This window comes from Aegilops tauschii, chromosome 3 (genome assembly GCF_002575655.3).
Source record: "Aegilops tauschii subsp. strangulata cultivar AL8/78 chromosome 3, Aet v6.0, whole genome shotgun sequence".
In the NCBI taxonomy this organism is placed as follows: domain Eukaryota; kingdom Viridiplantae; phylum Streptophyta; class Magnoliopsida; order Poales; family Poaceae; genus Aegilops; species Aegilops tauschii.
This window is the reverse complement of record NC_053037.3, coordinates 381,620,501-381,635,084: the sequence shown is the minus strand read 5'-3', so window position 1 is coordinate 381,635,084 and position 14,584 is coordinate 381,620,501. Positions and strand designations below refer to the sequence as shown.

Here is a 14,584-nt window from a genome sequence, read left to right as displayed (position 1 = left end):
CGGGCCTCCTTTTATAGGCAAAGGGGTTGCCACAGTGGCACACAGGAGGTGGAAAGCTATACAGTGGTTGGGCCTATCCTCTGGCACCGTAGGACAAAACACATTTAATGCGCTGCCGACGTGCCGTTCTGGCTTTATCATGGACGGCGAGGAAGCTCATCCCAGCTGTCGCCGCCTCGCCTAGCCTCGACGCGCGTCCGAACTGACGAGGCGTGTAGTGCCACGCTGGCTGGCTGGCTGCTGAGTTGGCGCAATGGTAGAGCCTTCACGAAGATCTGCATGCCACCACGCAGATGCTTGTTGAGTTGGCCTAGAGTTCGCACATCGCCACGCAGGTGTTCGCCTGGCTGGTGGGCTGGCAGCTGCATGGGAACGATAGCGGAGCTTTGACAGGTGTGGGCCTGGCTGCGGCCCCGTGGATGTCTTCGGCAAGAATCTTGCCGAGGCCCCGGCAAGGGTCTTGTCGTGGTGTCGTGGTCGTCCCCGGCAAGGGGCTTGCCGGGGTTCTTGTGGGTATCCTTGGCAAGGATCTCGCCGAGGATCTTCGTCTTCTGATTCTCATCTGATCTTGCACGTTCTTGGTCTTCACAAAGATCTACATGCCACCACGGAGGCGCCTCCCGAGCCTAGGTTCCAATGTGGTTGAGGGCATCGGAACTCTTAGGCTCAAGGGTGGCAGCTCTGCTAGCATTGTGCAAGTTGCTCCGGCAAGGCTCTTGCCGGGGCTGCGGAGTCCGCCCCGGCAAGGGCCTTGCCGGGGGAGTCCACCTCACCCTTCTACTCTTTGTGTTTCAGGATTGGCGTTGGTCTGGTCGTCTTGTGCCTTTGCTTCCTCTGCTCCGCCAAGCGTGGCCAGGGGCGTGGGGTTGTGACTGCTCGCGCACAAGTAAAGGGGTACAAAAAGGGACCCCTTCTTTTGTACACCGACAGGAGCCCCCGGGCCTAGGCCACATATAAGTGTGGGGCATTATTGGGCGAGGCCCAGAACGGTGCGCGGGCGCACGGGCGGCGGAATTTTTACCGCAGTAACTCCCTCGCTCGTTGCGCTTCCCCACGACCCGTGTTGAATGCGTGGCGTGGGGGTCGTGCATGACGTGGGGGTCATGCATGGGGCAGTTGCTGCCCTAATGCATCAAATTGCAGTAAATGGTAAAGAGGCGGCCTGCGCCTTCCCCATAAAAAAGAGGAAAACACATGGGCATGGCTCATTTACTAAGTGGACTCGAGTTGTGGCCTTCAAGACGCCCGTGCCCCACGATCACGGTGTGGAAAACGGTCGCTTCACTTGTCTTCTCGACTTCGGCTTGCTCGCCACATGTCCCCCATGCCCCGAAGATGGCAGGTGGTGGACGCGGGGGGGGGGCACGGGCCTTGAATGGCGAGGCGGGAAAACGGGTCGTCATTGATTGGAGCAGCAGGTTGGTCTCGATTCCCTGCGCCCTTGGTGACCGGATTGGTCAAGTGGGGCGGCCGAGCCCTGGCCCCGCCCCTTGATAAGAAGGGGAGGGGGATGGCACCCCTCAATCCCCCACCATTTATCACCTTCCACCTTGGCTCCTTCCTTTCTTCTGTTATGGTGAGAGGGCGTGCTGGCACTCCGATGGCGGCGACGAGGGCTTCTGCCAGACAGCGCGCCCCCCTTCCCAAGAGCTCGCGGCGGCGGACCCAACTATGAGAGGAAGGGGGAAGGGACGAGGCCGAGGCCGCCGTGGTGCTCGGGGAAGAGGAGGACAGGGCGGCTCACCGGCCTCGCCTCCGCCAGCGGCCCCTCCCCCAACAGAGGGCCATATCGGAGACCAGCCCCACGAATTCTTCATCAGGATGTACAGGCCAGTGCGTCATCATCTTCGCCTCCCTACTCCGTTTGCTCGGGAGATGGAGCTCGACCCGCCACAGGCTTTGAGGCTGCATATGAGGGGTTGCGGGAACGGCAGCATGCGGGTCGACATCGACTTCCCCGCCCCTCAGGTCATATATCTTCGCCGTGGATGGAAGGCCTTCGCCCGTGCCCATAGCCTGTCGGAGGGGCTCGTTCTCCACTTCAAATTAATGGAGAACGGCCTACTCTCCGTCAAGGTCTTTGGGCACTTGGGAACTCGCTTAAGGTGCTGCGTGGAGAGCTACTCCGACGATGAAGATTCCTCCTCAAGCGGGAGTGACGAGGAGGACAGTGACAGCGACGACGAGGGTGTCAGGCGGGAGAACACTGGCTCCAACTCCAACTGATTGTGCCGCCCTGCTCCCTCGGCCTCGCGCCTTCCGAGGTGTTTCCTCGTCAAGCTCTCCATCGGCGTGTTCCCTGTCGCCTCCTTTTTGCCTTCACCTGCCGCACCTGGGAGGAAAAGGGCAAAAACGGGGATCACGAGGCACTTATTTTTTTAGTTTTTAAGCCTGCGGGCACTTGTAAGATTGAAACCTTGTAATCCCCTTGCTCATGTTTGCATTCCGTACGAACTGTACCTGTTTGGAATGTATTAATGAAAAAGGGTGCTTGCCGGGTTCTTCGTGCGTGAGCGAGGCCCATGCCAAGGAATGAATCCTCGTTATTTTTAAGATAAACATTGTCGCCCGACAACAGGCCTTGCCGTCCCCCCTCTTCATCCACGACCATACTCACGCTCTTGGCAGAGGCAGGGGCGAAGTAGGGTTAGGCCTCTCATTTACTCCCTTGTCGCCGCGACTACAACCAAGTTTCGGCCCAGAGAATAGTTCTTGGGCACAGGAAAGGGGAGCACGGCGGTCCAGGAATAAACGAGGGTTCATACATCCCAATTCCATACGAAAATGCATAACGAGGGATAAAGGACTTATCTGAATCTACAGCCCCCGGCAACCTTGGCTTGCCGCGGTCGGGTGCTTGAATCTGTAGCCCCCCGGCAACCTTGGCTTGCCGCGATCGGGTGCTTGAATCTGCAGCCCCCCGGCAATGGCTTGTCGAGGTTGGGGATGTCGATCCGTCTCCCTGCCCTTAAATGGCTTAGCAGAAATGCCTGTGCAGCCTGCGAACCAAAGAGAAGACTGGAAAGGACGGAAATACGCACACCCGACCTCTATGCTAGGGGTTAGTTGCCGCCGGGCACTATCAACCCAACCAAAGAGAGACTTAACCTAGCATGCATGCTAAAACTTAGGGCGCCAGCGCTTCATTTATTTATGCTCAGGGTCTGCGCCTGGCTTTGTACAAAGGGTCACATGCCTTGTCGGCAATGCTTGTACAAAAGGTGGCTTGCCGGGAGGCCCGGTAACCGCGCCTCATGGGTAAAACTTACGAAGATGTTCGATGTTCCAGGAGTTGCTCACCGAGACACCATCTTTGGTCTCCAGGCGGACTGCGCCAGGCCTGGTGACTCGTATTACCCGATAAGGGCCTTCCCACTTTGGCGTCAACTTGTTGGAATTCTTGGCCGACTGAACGCGCCGAAGAACAAGGTCGCCTTCCTTAAGGCTTCGGGCATGCAACTTGCGGCTATGGTAGCGGCGCAGGGCCTGCTGGTAGCGTGCAGCTCGCACAGCCGCCCGAAGACGATCTTCCTCAAGGAGTGTTGTGTCATCCTGCCGCAACTGCTCTTGCTCAAGCTCTTCATAAGCGAGCACTCGAGGTGACCCGTATGTGAGTTCCGTGGGGAGAACTTCTTCTGCCCTGTATACCAGGGCAAAGGGTGTCTGGCCGGTGGCTCGATTTGGCGTCGTTCTGATCAACCAAAGAACCGTCGGCAACTCATCAATCCAGTGCCTTCCACACTTGTGCAGCCTGTCAAAACTCTTTGTCCTCAGGCCCCACAGTACTTCAGCATTTGCCCTCTCTGCCTGGCCGTTGCTCCGTGGGTGTGCCACCTAAGTGAAAAAGACCTTTCTACCGAGGTCCTGGATGTATTGCATGAAGGTGCGGCTTGTGAACTGCGTGCCGTTGTCGGTGATGACCCTGTCCGGCACACCAAAATGGCAAACTAGCCCCTTGAAGAACTTGATGGCTGACTGTGCTGTCACCTTCCTCACTGCCTCCACTTCGGGCCACTTTGTGAACTTGTCTATTGCGACGTACAAGTACTTAAAGCCCCCGACAGCACGGGGGAAGGGGCCCAGTATGTCGAGCCCCCAGACCAAAAATGGCCAGGAGAGAGGGATTGTTTGAAGGGCTTGAGCTGGTTGATGAAGCTTCTTCGAATGGAACTGACACGCTTCACACTTGGTTACTAGTGCAGCTGCATCCTGGAGGGTTGTGGGCCAGAAGAAACCTTGCCGGAAAGCCTTGCAGGCAAGGGCCCTTGACCCTATGTGGGAGCCACACATCCCTCCATGTATCTCTGCCAATAGCTCTAGTCCATCCTCTCGAGGAATGCACTTCAGCCTGACTCCGTTTGGCCTCCTTCTATACAGGGTATCATCCACAAACTGGTGCATGTTGGACCGACGGGCTACATTCTCTGCTTCTTCCTGCTCCTCGGGGAGCTCTCCTATTTGGAGGAAACGGACAGTGGGCTGCGCCCATGCCGGAGCCTGGGGCTCGACGGCCAGGACCAAACGCACATCTTCGGCCACAGGGGCAGCTGCCTCTACGGTCAGGGCCTGGGGCCTTGTCGGAGGTAGTTGCCCCTCTGCAAGCTTGGGGTACCCGGCAACCTCCTTGCTGGCGGCTCCCGGGAGCTCGGCGGGAAGGTACTTGCCGGGGCTTGTCTTCCTTCGCTTCTTCTGCCCTGCCGATGGCTCTACGGATGGTTGTATTTACTGAAGTACAAAGGTACCGGGTTCCACAGGCAACTTGAGGGCGGCGCGTTTCGACAGGTCGTCGGCAATGCTGTTCTCCGCTCGGGGAACATGTTCTACCTGTAGGCCGTCGAAACGTTCTTCCAACTTCCTCACTTCATTCACGTAGGCCTCCATCAGTGGGCTCTGGTAATCCTTGTTAACTTGCTTGACGACGAGCTGCGAATCACCTTTGATGATGAGCTTTTTGATTCCGAGGTCTGCCGTGATCCTGAGACCGGCAAGCAACCCCTCGTACTGTCATATTGTTCGTTGATCTCTCTCGGGGAAAGTGCACCTGGATTACGTACTTGAGGCGCTCTCCGGTGGGTGCGACGAGTAGCACGCCAGCACCAGCACCTTGGAGTGAGAAAGCTCTGTCATAGTACATAATCCACTCACTGCTCGTCTCCTTGCCGGGAAGGGTGGTCTCTTGAATCTCCTCGTCGGGTGTTGCGGTCCACTCTGCTATGAACTCTGCCAAAGCTCGGCTCTTGATCGTTGAAGTACTCTCAAACCTTAGGCCAAAGCTCGACAGCTCCAATGCCCACTCCACAATCCTTCCTGTCGCATCTGGGTTGTGCAAAATCCGTTGCAACGGGAGGCGGGTGACGACGGTGATCTCGTGCGCTTGGAAATAGTGGCGCAGCTTTCTCGAGGCCATGAGAAGGCCGAAAAGCAGCTTCTGCATCCCAGAATATCTTGACCTAGTCCCCTGCAAGAGGGAGCTAACAAAATATACCGGGTGCTGCACCATCTTCTTCTTCTATCCCACTTCGCCCATCCGCTCAGGCTCTGCCTCGTCGTCCCTGGGCCTTACCGGGGGTTCTGGTTTGCCGGCGTCAGGCCCTGCCGGGGAGGACCCCGGCCCGCCATCCGGCGGCTGTGCTACAACTGCTGCTTCTCCCTCAGGTTCCCTCTGCGCCACCAGCACAGCACTGACCACTTGATTCGTTGCTGCTAAGTACAGCAGCAACGGCTCTTGTGGTTTAGGCGCGACTAGCGTTGGCGTGGAGGAGAGGTACCTCTTCAAATCTTGCAGTGCTGCCTCTGCCTCCGGAGTCCATTTTACTGGACCCACCTTCTTCAAAACTTTGAAAAAGGAGAGGGCGCGCTCAGCAGATTTGGAGATGAATCTACTCAGGGCAGCGACGTAGCCGGCGAGTCTACGGATGTCTTTGACCCGTTTCGGCGCCTCAAACTGCTCGATTGCTTTGATCTTGTTGGGATTTGCTTCGATTCCGCATTGAGACACAAAGAACCCGAGAAGTTTGCCGGAGGGGACAACGAACACACACTTCTCTGGGTTGAGCTTGAGGTTAATCTTGCGCAGGTTTGCGAATGTTTCTTCTAAATCTTGCACGTGCGTGGCCCTGTCCTTGGTTTTGACCACTATGTCATCCATATAAGCTTCCATATTTCTATGTAGCTGGGGCTCAAAACCGATCCGGACTGCTCGGGCAAATGTCGAACCAGTGCTCTTTAACCCGAAAGGCATTCGTACAAAACAGTACGTACCACATGGGGTGATGAACGCGGTCTTCTCTTCATCTTCCTTCATCATGAAGATCTGGTGGTACCCTGAATAGGCATCGAGGAACGACAGCAGGTCGCACCCGGCAGTGGAGTCTACAATCTGGTCCATGTGTGGCAAAGGGAAGGGATCCTTTGGACAGGCTTTATTGATGTCAGTGTAGTCAATACACAGCCTCCACTTCCCGTTTGCCTTACGCACCACCACCGGATTGGCTAACCACGTGGGGTGGAGTACTCCTCTTACCAGGCCTACCGCCTCCAACTTCCTGATCTCTTCGATGATGAACTCTTGCCGCTCCAAAGCTTGCTTCCTGACCTTCTGCTTGACGGGCCGCACGTGAGGACAGACAACAAGATGGTGCTCAATCACCTCCCTGGGAACGCCGGGGATGTCAGATGCTTGCCATGCAAATACATCGACATTCGCCCGCAGGAAGGCGACGAGCGCGCTTTCCTATTTGCTATCGAGGGCGGAGCTTATAGTGAAAGCCCCGCCCGTGCCGTCCTCCTGGACAGACACCTTTTTGGTCTCCGGTGGTGCAGCTTTGGTCTTCTTGCTCTTGCCGCTGGAGCTCTCTGGCACGTCCTCAATGGGAGCACAACACTCCGAAGAGGTGCGCTTGCCGGAGTGGGTGCAAGAGTTCTTGCCGGAAGAGGTCTCGCCGGAAGAGGTCTTGCCGGCCTTTTTCCTCCCTGGAGCTTCAGCGGCAGGAGCAAGTGCCTTGGTGGCAGTTGCTGCAACTGCCTCTCGGTAGAGTTGATCGGCGCAGATGAGCGCGTCTTTCTTGTCAGAGGGGACGGTGATGATGGTCAGTGGTCCTGGCATCTTCAACGTGTTATAGGCGTAGTGAGACGTCACCATGAACTTGGCCAGCGCTGGGCGGCCAAGGATCCCATTGTATGGCAAGGGGATCTTGGCGACATCAAAGACGATCTTCTCCGTCCTGTAGTTCAGCTCGCCCCCAAAGGTAACGGGCAGCGTGATTTTACCTTTAGGCTGGCTCCTTCCCGGTTGACCCCTAGAAACGTGCCCGTCTCTTTGAGGTCTTCATGAGGAATCTGCAGCTTCTTGATCTCAGCGGGCGAGATCAAATTCAGACCGGCCCCACCATAAACTAGCACTCTGGTCACCTTGAGATTGCGTATCATTGGTGAAACCAACAACGGCAAACACCCGATCGCAGTTGTGCGGTCAGGGTGGTCCTCGGTGTCAAAGACGATGGGCGTGCGGGACCACTTCAGTGGCTTCTGGGCATCGAACGATGGCTCCGCCACAGTGACCTCACACGCCCACTGCTTCAGCTGGCGGTGTGAGGTATGCAACGAGGCACCACCGTCGATGCACATAGCCTCTGTAGCCTTCTGGAACTCGTGCTCGCCGAACTCGTCTTCCTCGTCGTGATCATCATCTTCCTCTTTCTTGTCGCGGCCCCGAGCGGGCCTCTCTTGTTGGTTATCTTTGCCGCGGCGGCCCCCTTGGCACCATCCTGGCCCTTCTCCTTGTCTCGCCTTTCATACTCAGCCTTCTGCTTTTTTGTAAGCAGCTCAACTTGTCAGCAGTTCTAGAGGTCATGGCCCATGGTGCGGTCGATCTTGCAGTACCGCTTGACGGAGCCTCCTGGTTTGCCGGCGGCCGCCGGGGCCAAACAGGCGGCGCACCCGGCAACCTCCTTGCCGGGTCGTCAGCCTTGGCCTTTTTGGCAGCGCCGAGCTCGCCGGATCCCTCAACGGCAAGTACAGTCTTGCCCTTGCGCTTCCTGTTGCGGCGCCGGCCCTTCTTTGTCGGGGCGGCAGTGTCTTCGTCTGTGGAGTCGGTTTCCGCACCGGCGTCCTCGCCGGGGTACTTCCTCCCCTCCTCAGCTCGAGCGCATCTATCGGCCAGAACATAAAGTTCGGCCACATCTTTGACCTTGTTCATCGCCAACTCTTCACGCATCTTGCGGTTGCGCACATTCTGATGGAATGCGCTGATAATGGCGGCGGGATGAACATCTGGGATGTTGTACTGCACCCAGCTGAACCTCTGTATGTACTTGCGCAGGTTTTCACCTTCCTTCTGGGGGATGATATGAAAATCGCTTGCCTGGCCATGAGCTTGGTGGCCTCAAGTGAAGGTGCCAACAAACTCATGACACAAATCCGACCAGGAAGAAATGGAATCCACTGGCAAGTGCATCAACCATGACATCATGTTGGGTTTGAGTGCCAACGAGAAGTAATTGGCAAGCACCTTGTCGTCGCGAGCCTCAGCAGCTTGCATCGCGATGGTGTAGATGCTGAGGAACTCCGACGGGTGGGTCTTGCCATTGTACTTCTCGCCAACATCGGGCTTGAACGTGCGGTGGGAGGGCCACTGGAACTGCCGCAGTTCTCGGGTAAAGGCCGGACAACCCTCCTCGTAAGGCAGGTCGTCGGGGCCCCCTGGCGCCGGGTGGTCCATAGTAGTCCCCGCACGCCGATCTGACTGATGGCGCGCCTCCCGTCGTCGTTCGATGGTAGTTCGAGCGTCCTCCTGGGCCCGTTCCCGAAGGACTTGACATTGGTCGTGGTGTGTTCGCGGGTCGGACGACGCTGTGGAAACGTTGTCACCGACGTCGGGTCGACGGGCCGGTGTCTGTTGTCGCGGCCGCGGGGGAGGGGGGAGTGCACCATGGTCACAGCGCCTCCGGTCCCCCCACCGCCGGCATGCACAGGCTCGCCAGGACACTGGTGCGACGGTCCCGTTGGGAGCGGCTCGTCTTTGTTGGCGAAGCTGACAAGGCTTCGGATGGTGGCTCTCCACTCGTCGAGCTTCTCCGCGGCAGGGGGAAGTCGAGGAGCAGTTGCACGCGTGCCAGTACTTCTGCTGGCGTAGGCGGTGGCGAAATCTGCGTAGACCATGACATGCTCCGACTCCTAACTAGGTTAGAAGGGGCTCTGTCGTGGTCCCGTAGTCGCACGCCGCTTGCACCAGCGTCTGAGCGTGCACATTGGCCTGGTTCGTCCTGTGAGTGGTGCACAAGACTCTTTCCACGGCGGTGCTCGGGGGCTCCGGCATCGCGATGTTGCTAGTCGCGCGTGGCCTGGGAAGGGCGCGGCGCGGGCGCCAGCTGGGTTGTCGTAGAGGCTGCTGCAATGCCCATGGGCAGCACGGCCCCACCCCTGGACCCAGCGGGGCGTGGCTCGTCGTCTCGGACTCGGACGACGCTGCTCGCCTGGCTTCGGTCGCCAGAATGTCGTCGATGCTCGCGGGCCACGTCTCCAGCCCCATCCATGGGCACCCGGCAGCGTGCTCGCGCTGGCATGGACGGGCCGGCCCCGGATGAGCCGATCGCTGTGATCCCCTTTTTCTTGGGGGCCATGGTGATGATGAAGTCGATGTGCTAACCTTCAAACCGGATTTTCACAGCTTGCGCCCCCTACCTGCCGCACCAAAGATGTCAGGGGAAACGACACCTACGGGATCATGAGGAATCCCTTTTGCTACGGCTGGCGGAAGCAGGGCTGTGGAAAGAGCGGGATTGAGAGGTCAACGCGGGGGGATTATCCGGGTTTGGGCCGCAAGTCACGCGTAATACCCTACTCCTGCTGGTTTTTGTTTATCTGGTGTTCTTGGACTAGCTACGAGGTGTGCAGGGTCCAAAAAGTCTGAATGCTCCTCTAGTACGCTGTGGGCCTCCTTTTATAGGCAAAGGGGCTGCCACAGTGGCACACATGAGGTGGAAAGCTATACAGTGGTTGGGCCTATCCTCTGGCACGGTAGGACAAAACGCATTTAATGCGCTGCCGACGTGCCCTTCTGGCTTTATCGCGGACGGCGAGGAAGCTCATCCCAGCTGTCGCTGCCTCGCCTGGCCTCGACGCGCATCCGAAGTGACGAGCCCTGTAGTGCCATGCTGGCTGGCTGGCTGCTGAGTTGGCGCGGTCGTAGTGCCACGCAGATGCTTGTTGAGTTGGCGTAGAGTCCGCACATCGCCATGCAGGTGTTCGCCTGGCTGGTCGGCTGGCAGCTGCATGGGAACGGCGGCGGAGCTTTGACAGGTGTGGGCTTGGCCGCGGCCCTGCGGATGTCTTCAGCAAGAATCTTGCCGGGGCCCCGGCAAGGGTCTTGCCGTGGTGTCGTGGTCGTCCCCGGCAAGGGGCTTGCCGGGGGTCTTGTGGGTATCCTTGGCAAGGATCTTGCCAAGGATCTTCGTCTTCTGATTCTCATTTGATCTTGGACGTTCTTGGTCTTCACAAAGATCTGCAAGCCACCACAGAGGCGCCTCCCGAGCCTAGGTTCCAATGTGGTTGAGGGCATCGGAACCCTCAGGCTCAAGGGTGGCAGCCCTGCTGGCGTTGGGCAAGTTGCTCCAGCAAGGCATCCCGGCAAGGGCCTTGCCGGGGGAGTCCACCTCGCCCTTCTGCTCTTTGTGTTTCAGGCTTGGCGTTGGTCTGGTCGTCTTGTGCCTTTGCTTCCTCTGCTCTGCCAAGCGTGGCCAGGGGCGTGGGGCTGCGACTGCCCGAGCACAAGTAAAGGGATGCAAAAAGGAACCCCTTCTTTTGTACACCGACAAACGGTAACAATGATAGCAGTGATTTTGTAACAAGTGCAATAGTAACAATAGCAGTAGTAACTTAACAAGAACAATATAAGATAAATTCGTAGGCATTGGATCAGTGACTTGTTGCATGATATTCCTCATGAGACAGTTATAACCTAGGGTCATACGGCACTATCTCCAGTTCATCAATATAATGTAGGCATCTATTCCGTAAATAGTCATACGTGCTTATGGGAAGAACTTGCATGACATGTTTTGTCCTACCCTCCCGTGGCAGCGGGGTCCTATTGGAAACTAAGGGATATTAAGGCCTCCTTTTAATAGTGACCCGAAACAAAGCATTAACACATGGTGAATACATGAAATCCTCAAACTACAGTCATCACCGGGAGTGGTCCCGACTATTGTCACTCCGGGGTTGCCGGATCATAACACGTACTAGGTGACTATAACTTGCAAGATCGGATCTAGAACATGGATATAATGGTGATAACATAAACGGTTCAGATCTGAATTCATGGCACCCGGGCCCAAAGTGACAAGCGTTAAGCATGGCAAAGTCATAGCAACATCAATCTTGGAACATAGTGGATACTAGGGTTCAGGCCCTAACAAAACTAACTCGATTACATGATGAATCCCATCCAACTCCTTACCGACCAGCGAGCCTATGAAGGAATTACTCACTCCCGCTGGGGAGCATCATGGAATTGGCGATGGAGAAGGGTTGGTGATGACGAAGAATGAAGACCCCCCTCTCCGGAGCCCCAAACGGACTCCAGCTCTGGCCTCCCGATGAAAAACAGGAGGTGACTGCGGCACCGTCTCGTGGATCGCAATAATTCTTTCTCTTTGATTTTTTCTGGAAAAATAGGATTTTATAGCATCGGTTTCAGGGTCTACGGGGCCACCAGGTGGGGACAACTGTCGATGTAAAAACCGGCGGATCTCAGGTACGGGGGTCCCGAACTGTGCGTCTAAGGATCGAAGGTAACAAGAGGCAGGGACACGATGTTTACCCAGGTTTGGGCCCTCTTAATGGAGGTAATACCCTACGTCCTGCTTGATTGACTTTGATGAGTATAGGGGTTACAAGATTTGATCTACCTCGAGATCGTAATGGCTAAACCCTAGATGTCTAGCATGTATGATTATCATTGCCTCTGCGGACTAAACCCACCGGTTTATATAGACACCGGAGGGGCCTAGGGTTGTACAGAGTCGGTTTACAGATAAAGGAATCTTCATATCCGAACGCCAAACTTGCCATCCACGCAAAGCAGAGTCCCATCCGGACACGGGGGAAAGTCTTCTATCTTGTACCTTCGCGGCCCATTAGTCCGGCTCATGTTGCATAGCCCGGACGCCCAAGGACCCCCTAATCCAGGACTCCCTCAGGTGGGGACAACCCACCTAGGCGCGTCGGGAGGGGGGCGCGCCCTGGTCGGTTGTGCCCACCCAGGTGCCCCCCTCAGTGGATCTTGCCTCCAGAAATTCTTATTTATTGTATAAAAAATCCTCACAAAGTTTTGTTCCATTCCGAGAACTTTTATTTTCTTCACAAAAACAACACCATGGTAGTTCTGCTCAAAACAACGTTAGTCCAGGGTTAGTTTCTTTCAAATCATGCAAATTAGAGTCCAAAACAAGAGGAAAAGCGTTAGGAAAAGTAGATACGTTGGAGACGTATCATTCCTTACCTCCCCTTGTCTTAGAGGGAAAAATCTTAGTCTTGGTATCTTTCAGATTCTTCATAATGATAAATAGATAATAATCCCAAGTGACTCAACAAATATAGCTATGCTCCCCGGCAACGGCGCCAAAAAAAGGTCTTGATAACCCACAAGTATAGGGAGTCGCAACAGTTTTCGAGGGTACAGTATTCAACCATAATTTATTGATTCGGCACAAGGGGAGCCAAAGAATATTTGCAAGTATTAGCAGTTGAGTTGTCAATTGAGCCACACTTGGAGATCAAAAATCTGTAGCATATGATTAGTAGCACAATAAATATGATAGTTTTGATAATAGTAGTAGCAGCAATAGTAATGGTAACAATCATAGCAATGATTTTGTAGCAAGTGAAACAGTAACAGCAGCAGTAGTAACTTAGCAAGAACAATATGTTGAAAATTCATAGGCATTGGATCGGTGAACTCATTGGATGATATTCATCATACAATTAACAGCCATAACCTAGGGCGATACAAAACTAGCTCCAGTTCATAAATATAATGTAGGCATGTATTCCGTAAATAGTCATACGTGCTTATGGAAAGAACTTGCATGACATCTTTTGTCCTACCCTCCCATGGCAGCAGGGTCCATATGGAAACTAAGGGATATTAAGGCCTCCTTTTAATAGAGAATCAGAACAAAGCATAAACACATAGTGAATACATGAACTCCTCAAACTACGGTCATCACTGGAAAGTATCCCGACTATTGTCACTCCCGGGTTTACGGACCATAATACGTAGTAGGTGGATATGACTTGCAAGATCGGATCAAGAACATAGATATAATGGTGATAACATAAATGGTTCGGATTTGAAATCATAGAACCCAGGCCCGAAGTGACAAGCATTAAGAATGGCAAAGTCATAACAACATCAATCTCAAAACATAATGGATACTAGGGATCAAGCTCTAACAAAACTAACTCGATTACATGATGAATCTCATCCAACTCCTCACCGACCAACAAGCCTACGAAGGAATTACTCACTCCCGGTTGGGAGCATCATGGAATTGGCGATGGATAAGGGTTGGTGATGACGAAGATCGAAGATCTCCCTCTACGGAGCCCCAAACGGACTCCAGATGTGGCACCCCAATGAAGAACAGGAGGTGGCAGCGGCTCTGTCTCGTGAAATGCGATAATATTTTCTTAGGTATTTGTAGAGTCGGAATCAGGGTCTGCGTGGCCACCAGGTGGGCACAACCCACCTAGGTGCGCTTGGAGGGGGGGCGCTCCTTGGTGGGTTGTGCTCACCTAGGGGGCCCCCTTCGGTGGTTCTTGGCTCCAGTATTTTTCTTTTATTCTGAAATAAATCTCCAAAAAGTATTGTTACAATCCGAACAAAAACAATACCATGGTAGTTCTGCTGAAAACTGCGTCAGTCCGGGTTAGTTTCATTCAAATCATGCAAATTAGAGTCCAAAACAAGAGGACAAGCGTTAGGAAAAGTAGATACGATGGAGACGTATCATGGCCCCCTCGGGCATCATCTCACAAATCACAATAAAAAATATTCGTAAGTTTTTATCACGTTTGGACTCCGTTTGGTATGGATATTCTGCGAAACAAAAAAACATGCAACAAACAGGAACTGGTACTGGGCAGTGAATCAATATATTAGTCCCAAAAATAATATAAAAAGTTGCCAAAAGTATATGAAAGTTGGAGAATATTGGCATGAGACAATCAAAAGTTATAGATATGACAGAGACGTACCAGCATCCCCAAGCTTAATTCCTGCTCGTCCTCGAGTAGGTAAATGTAAAAAAGATAATTTTTGATGTGGAATGCTATCTAGCATAATCTTGATCATATAATCTCATATGTGCATGAATACTAAGACACGAGTGATTCAAAGCAATAGTCTATAATTTGACATAAATACAATAATACTTCAAGCATATTAATAAAGCAATCATGTCTTTTCAAAATATCATGGCTAAAAGAAAGTTATCCCTACAATATCATATAGTCTGGCTATGCTCGATCTTCATCACACAAAGTATTTTCTCATGCGCAACCCCAATGGCAAGCCAAGCAA

General features: G+C 54.1%; 1 protein-coding gene across 1 annotated transcript in view; it reads left to right on the top strand.

The window, feature by feature from the left end:
• The first annotated feature begins 10,235 nt into the window (after positions 1 to 10,235).
• The window catches only part of LOC109762769 (uncharacterized), a 74,326-nt gene continuing 69,977 nt past the window's right edge, over positions 10,236 to 14,584 (top strand). Inside the window, exon 1 of the mRNA XM_073511880.1 lies at positions 10,236 to 10,299. Coding sequence (XP_073367981.1) covers positions 10,236 to 10,299 — 64 coding nt within the window. The remainder of the gene's footprint in view (positions 10,300 to 14,584) is intronic.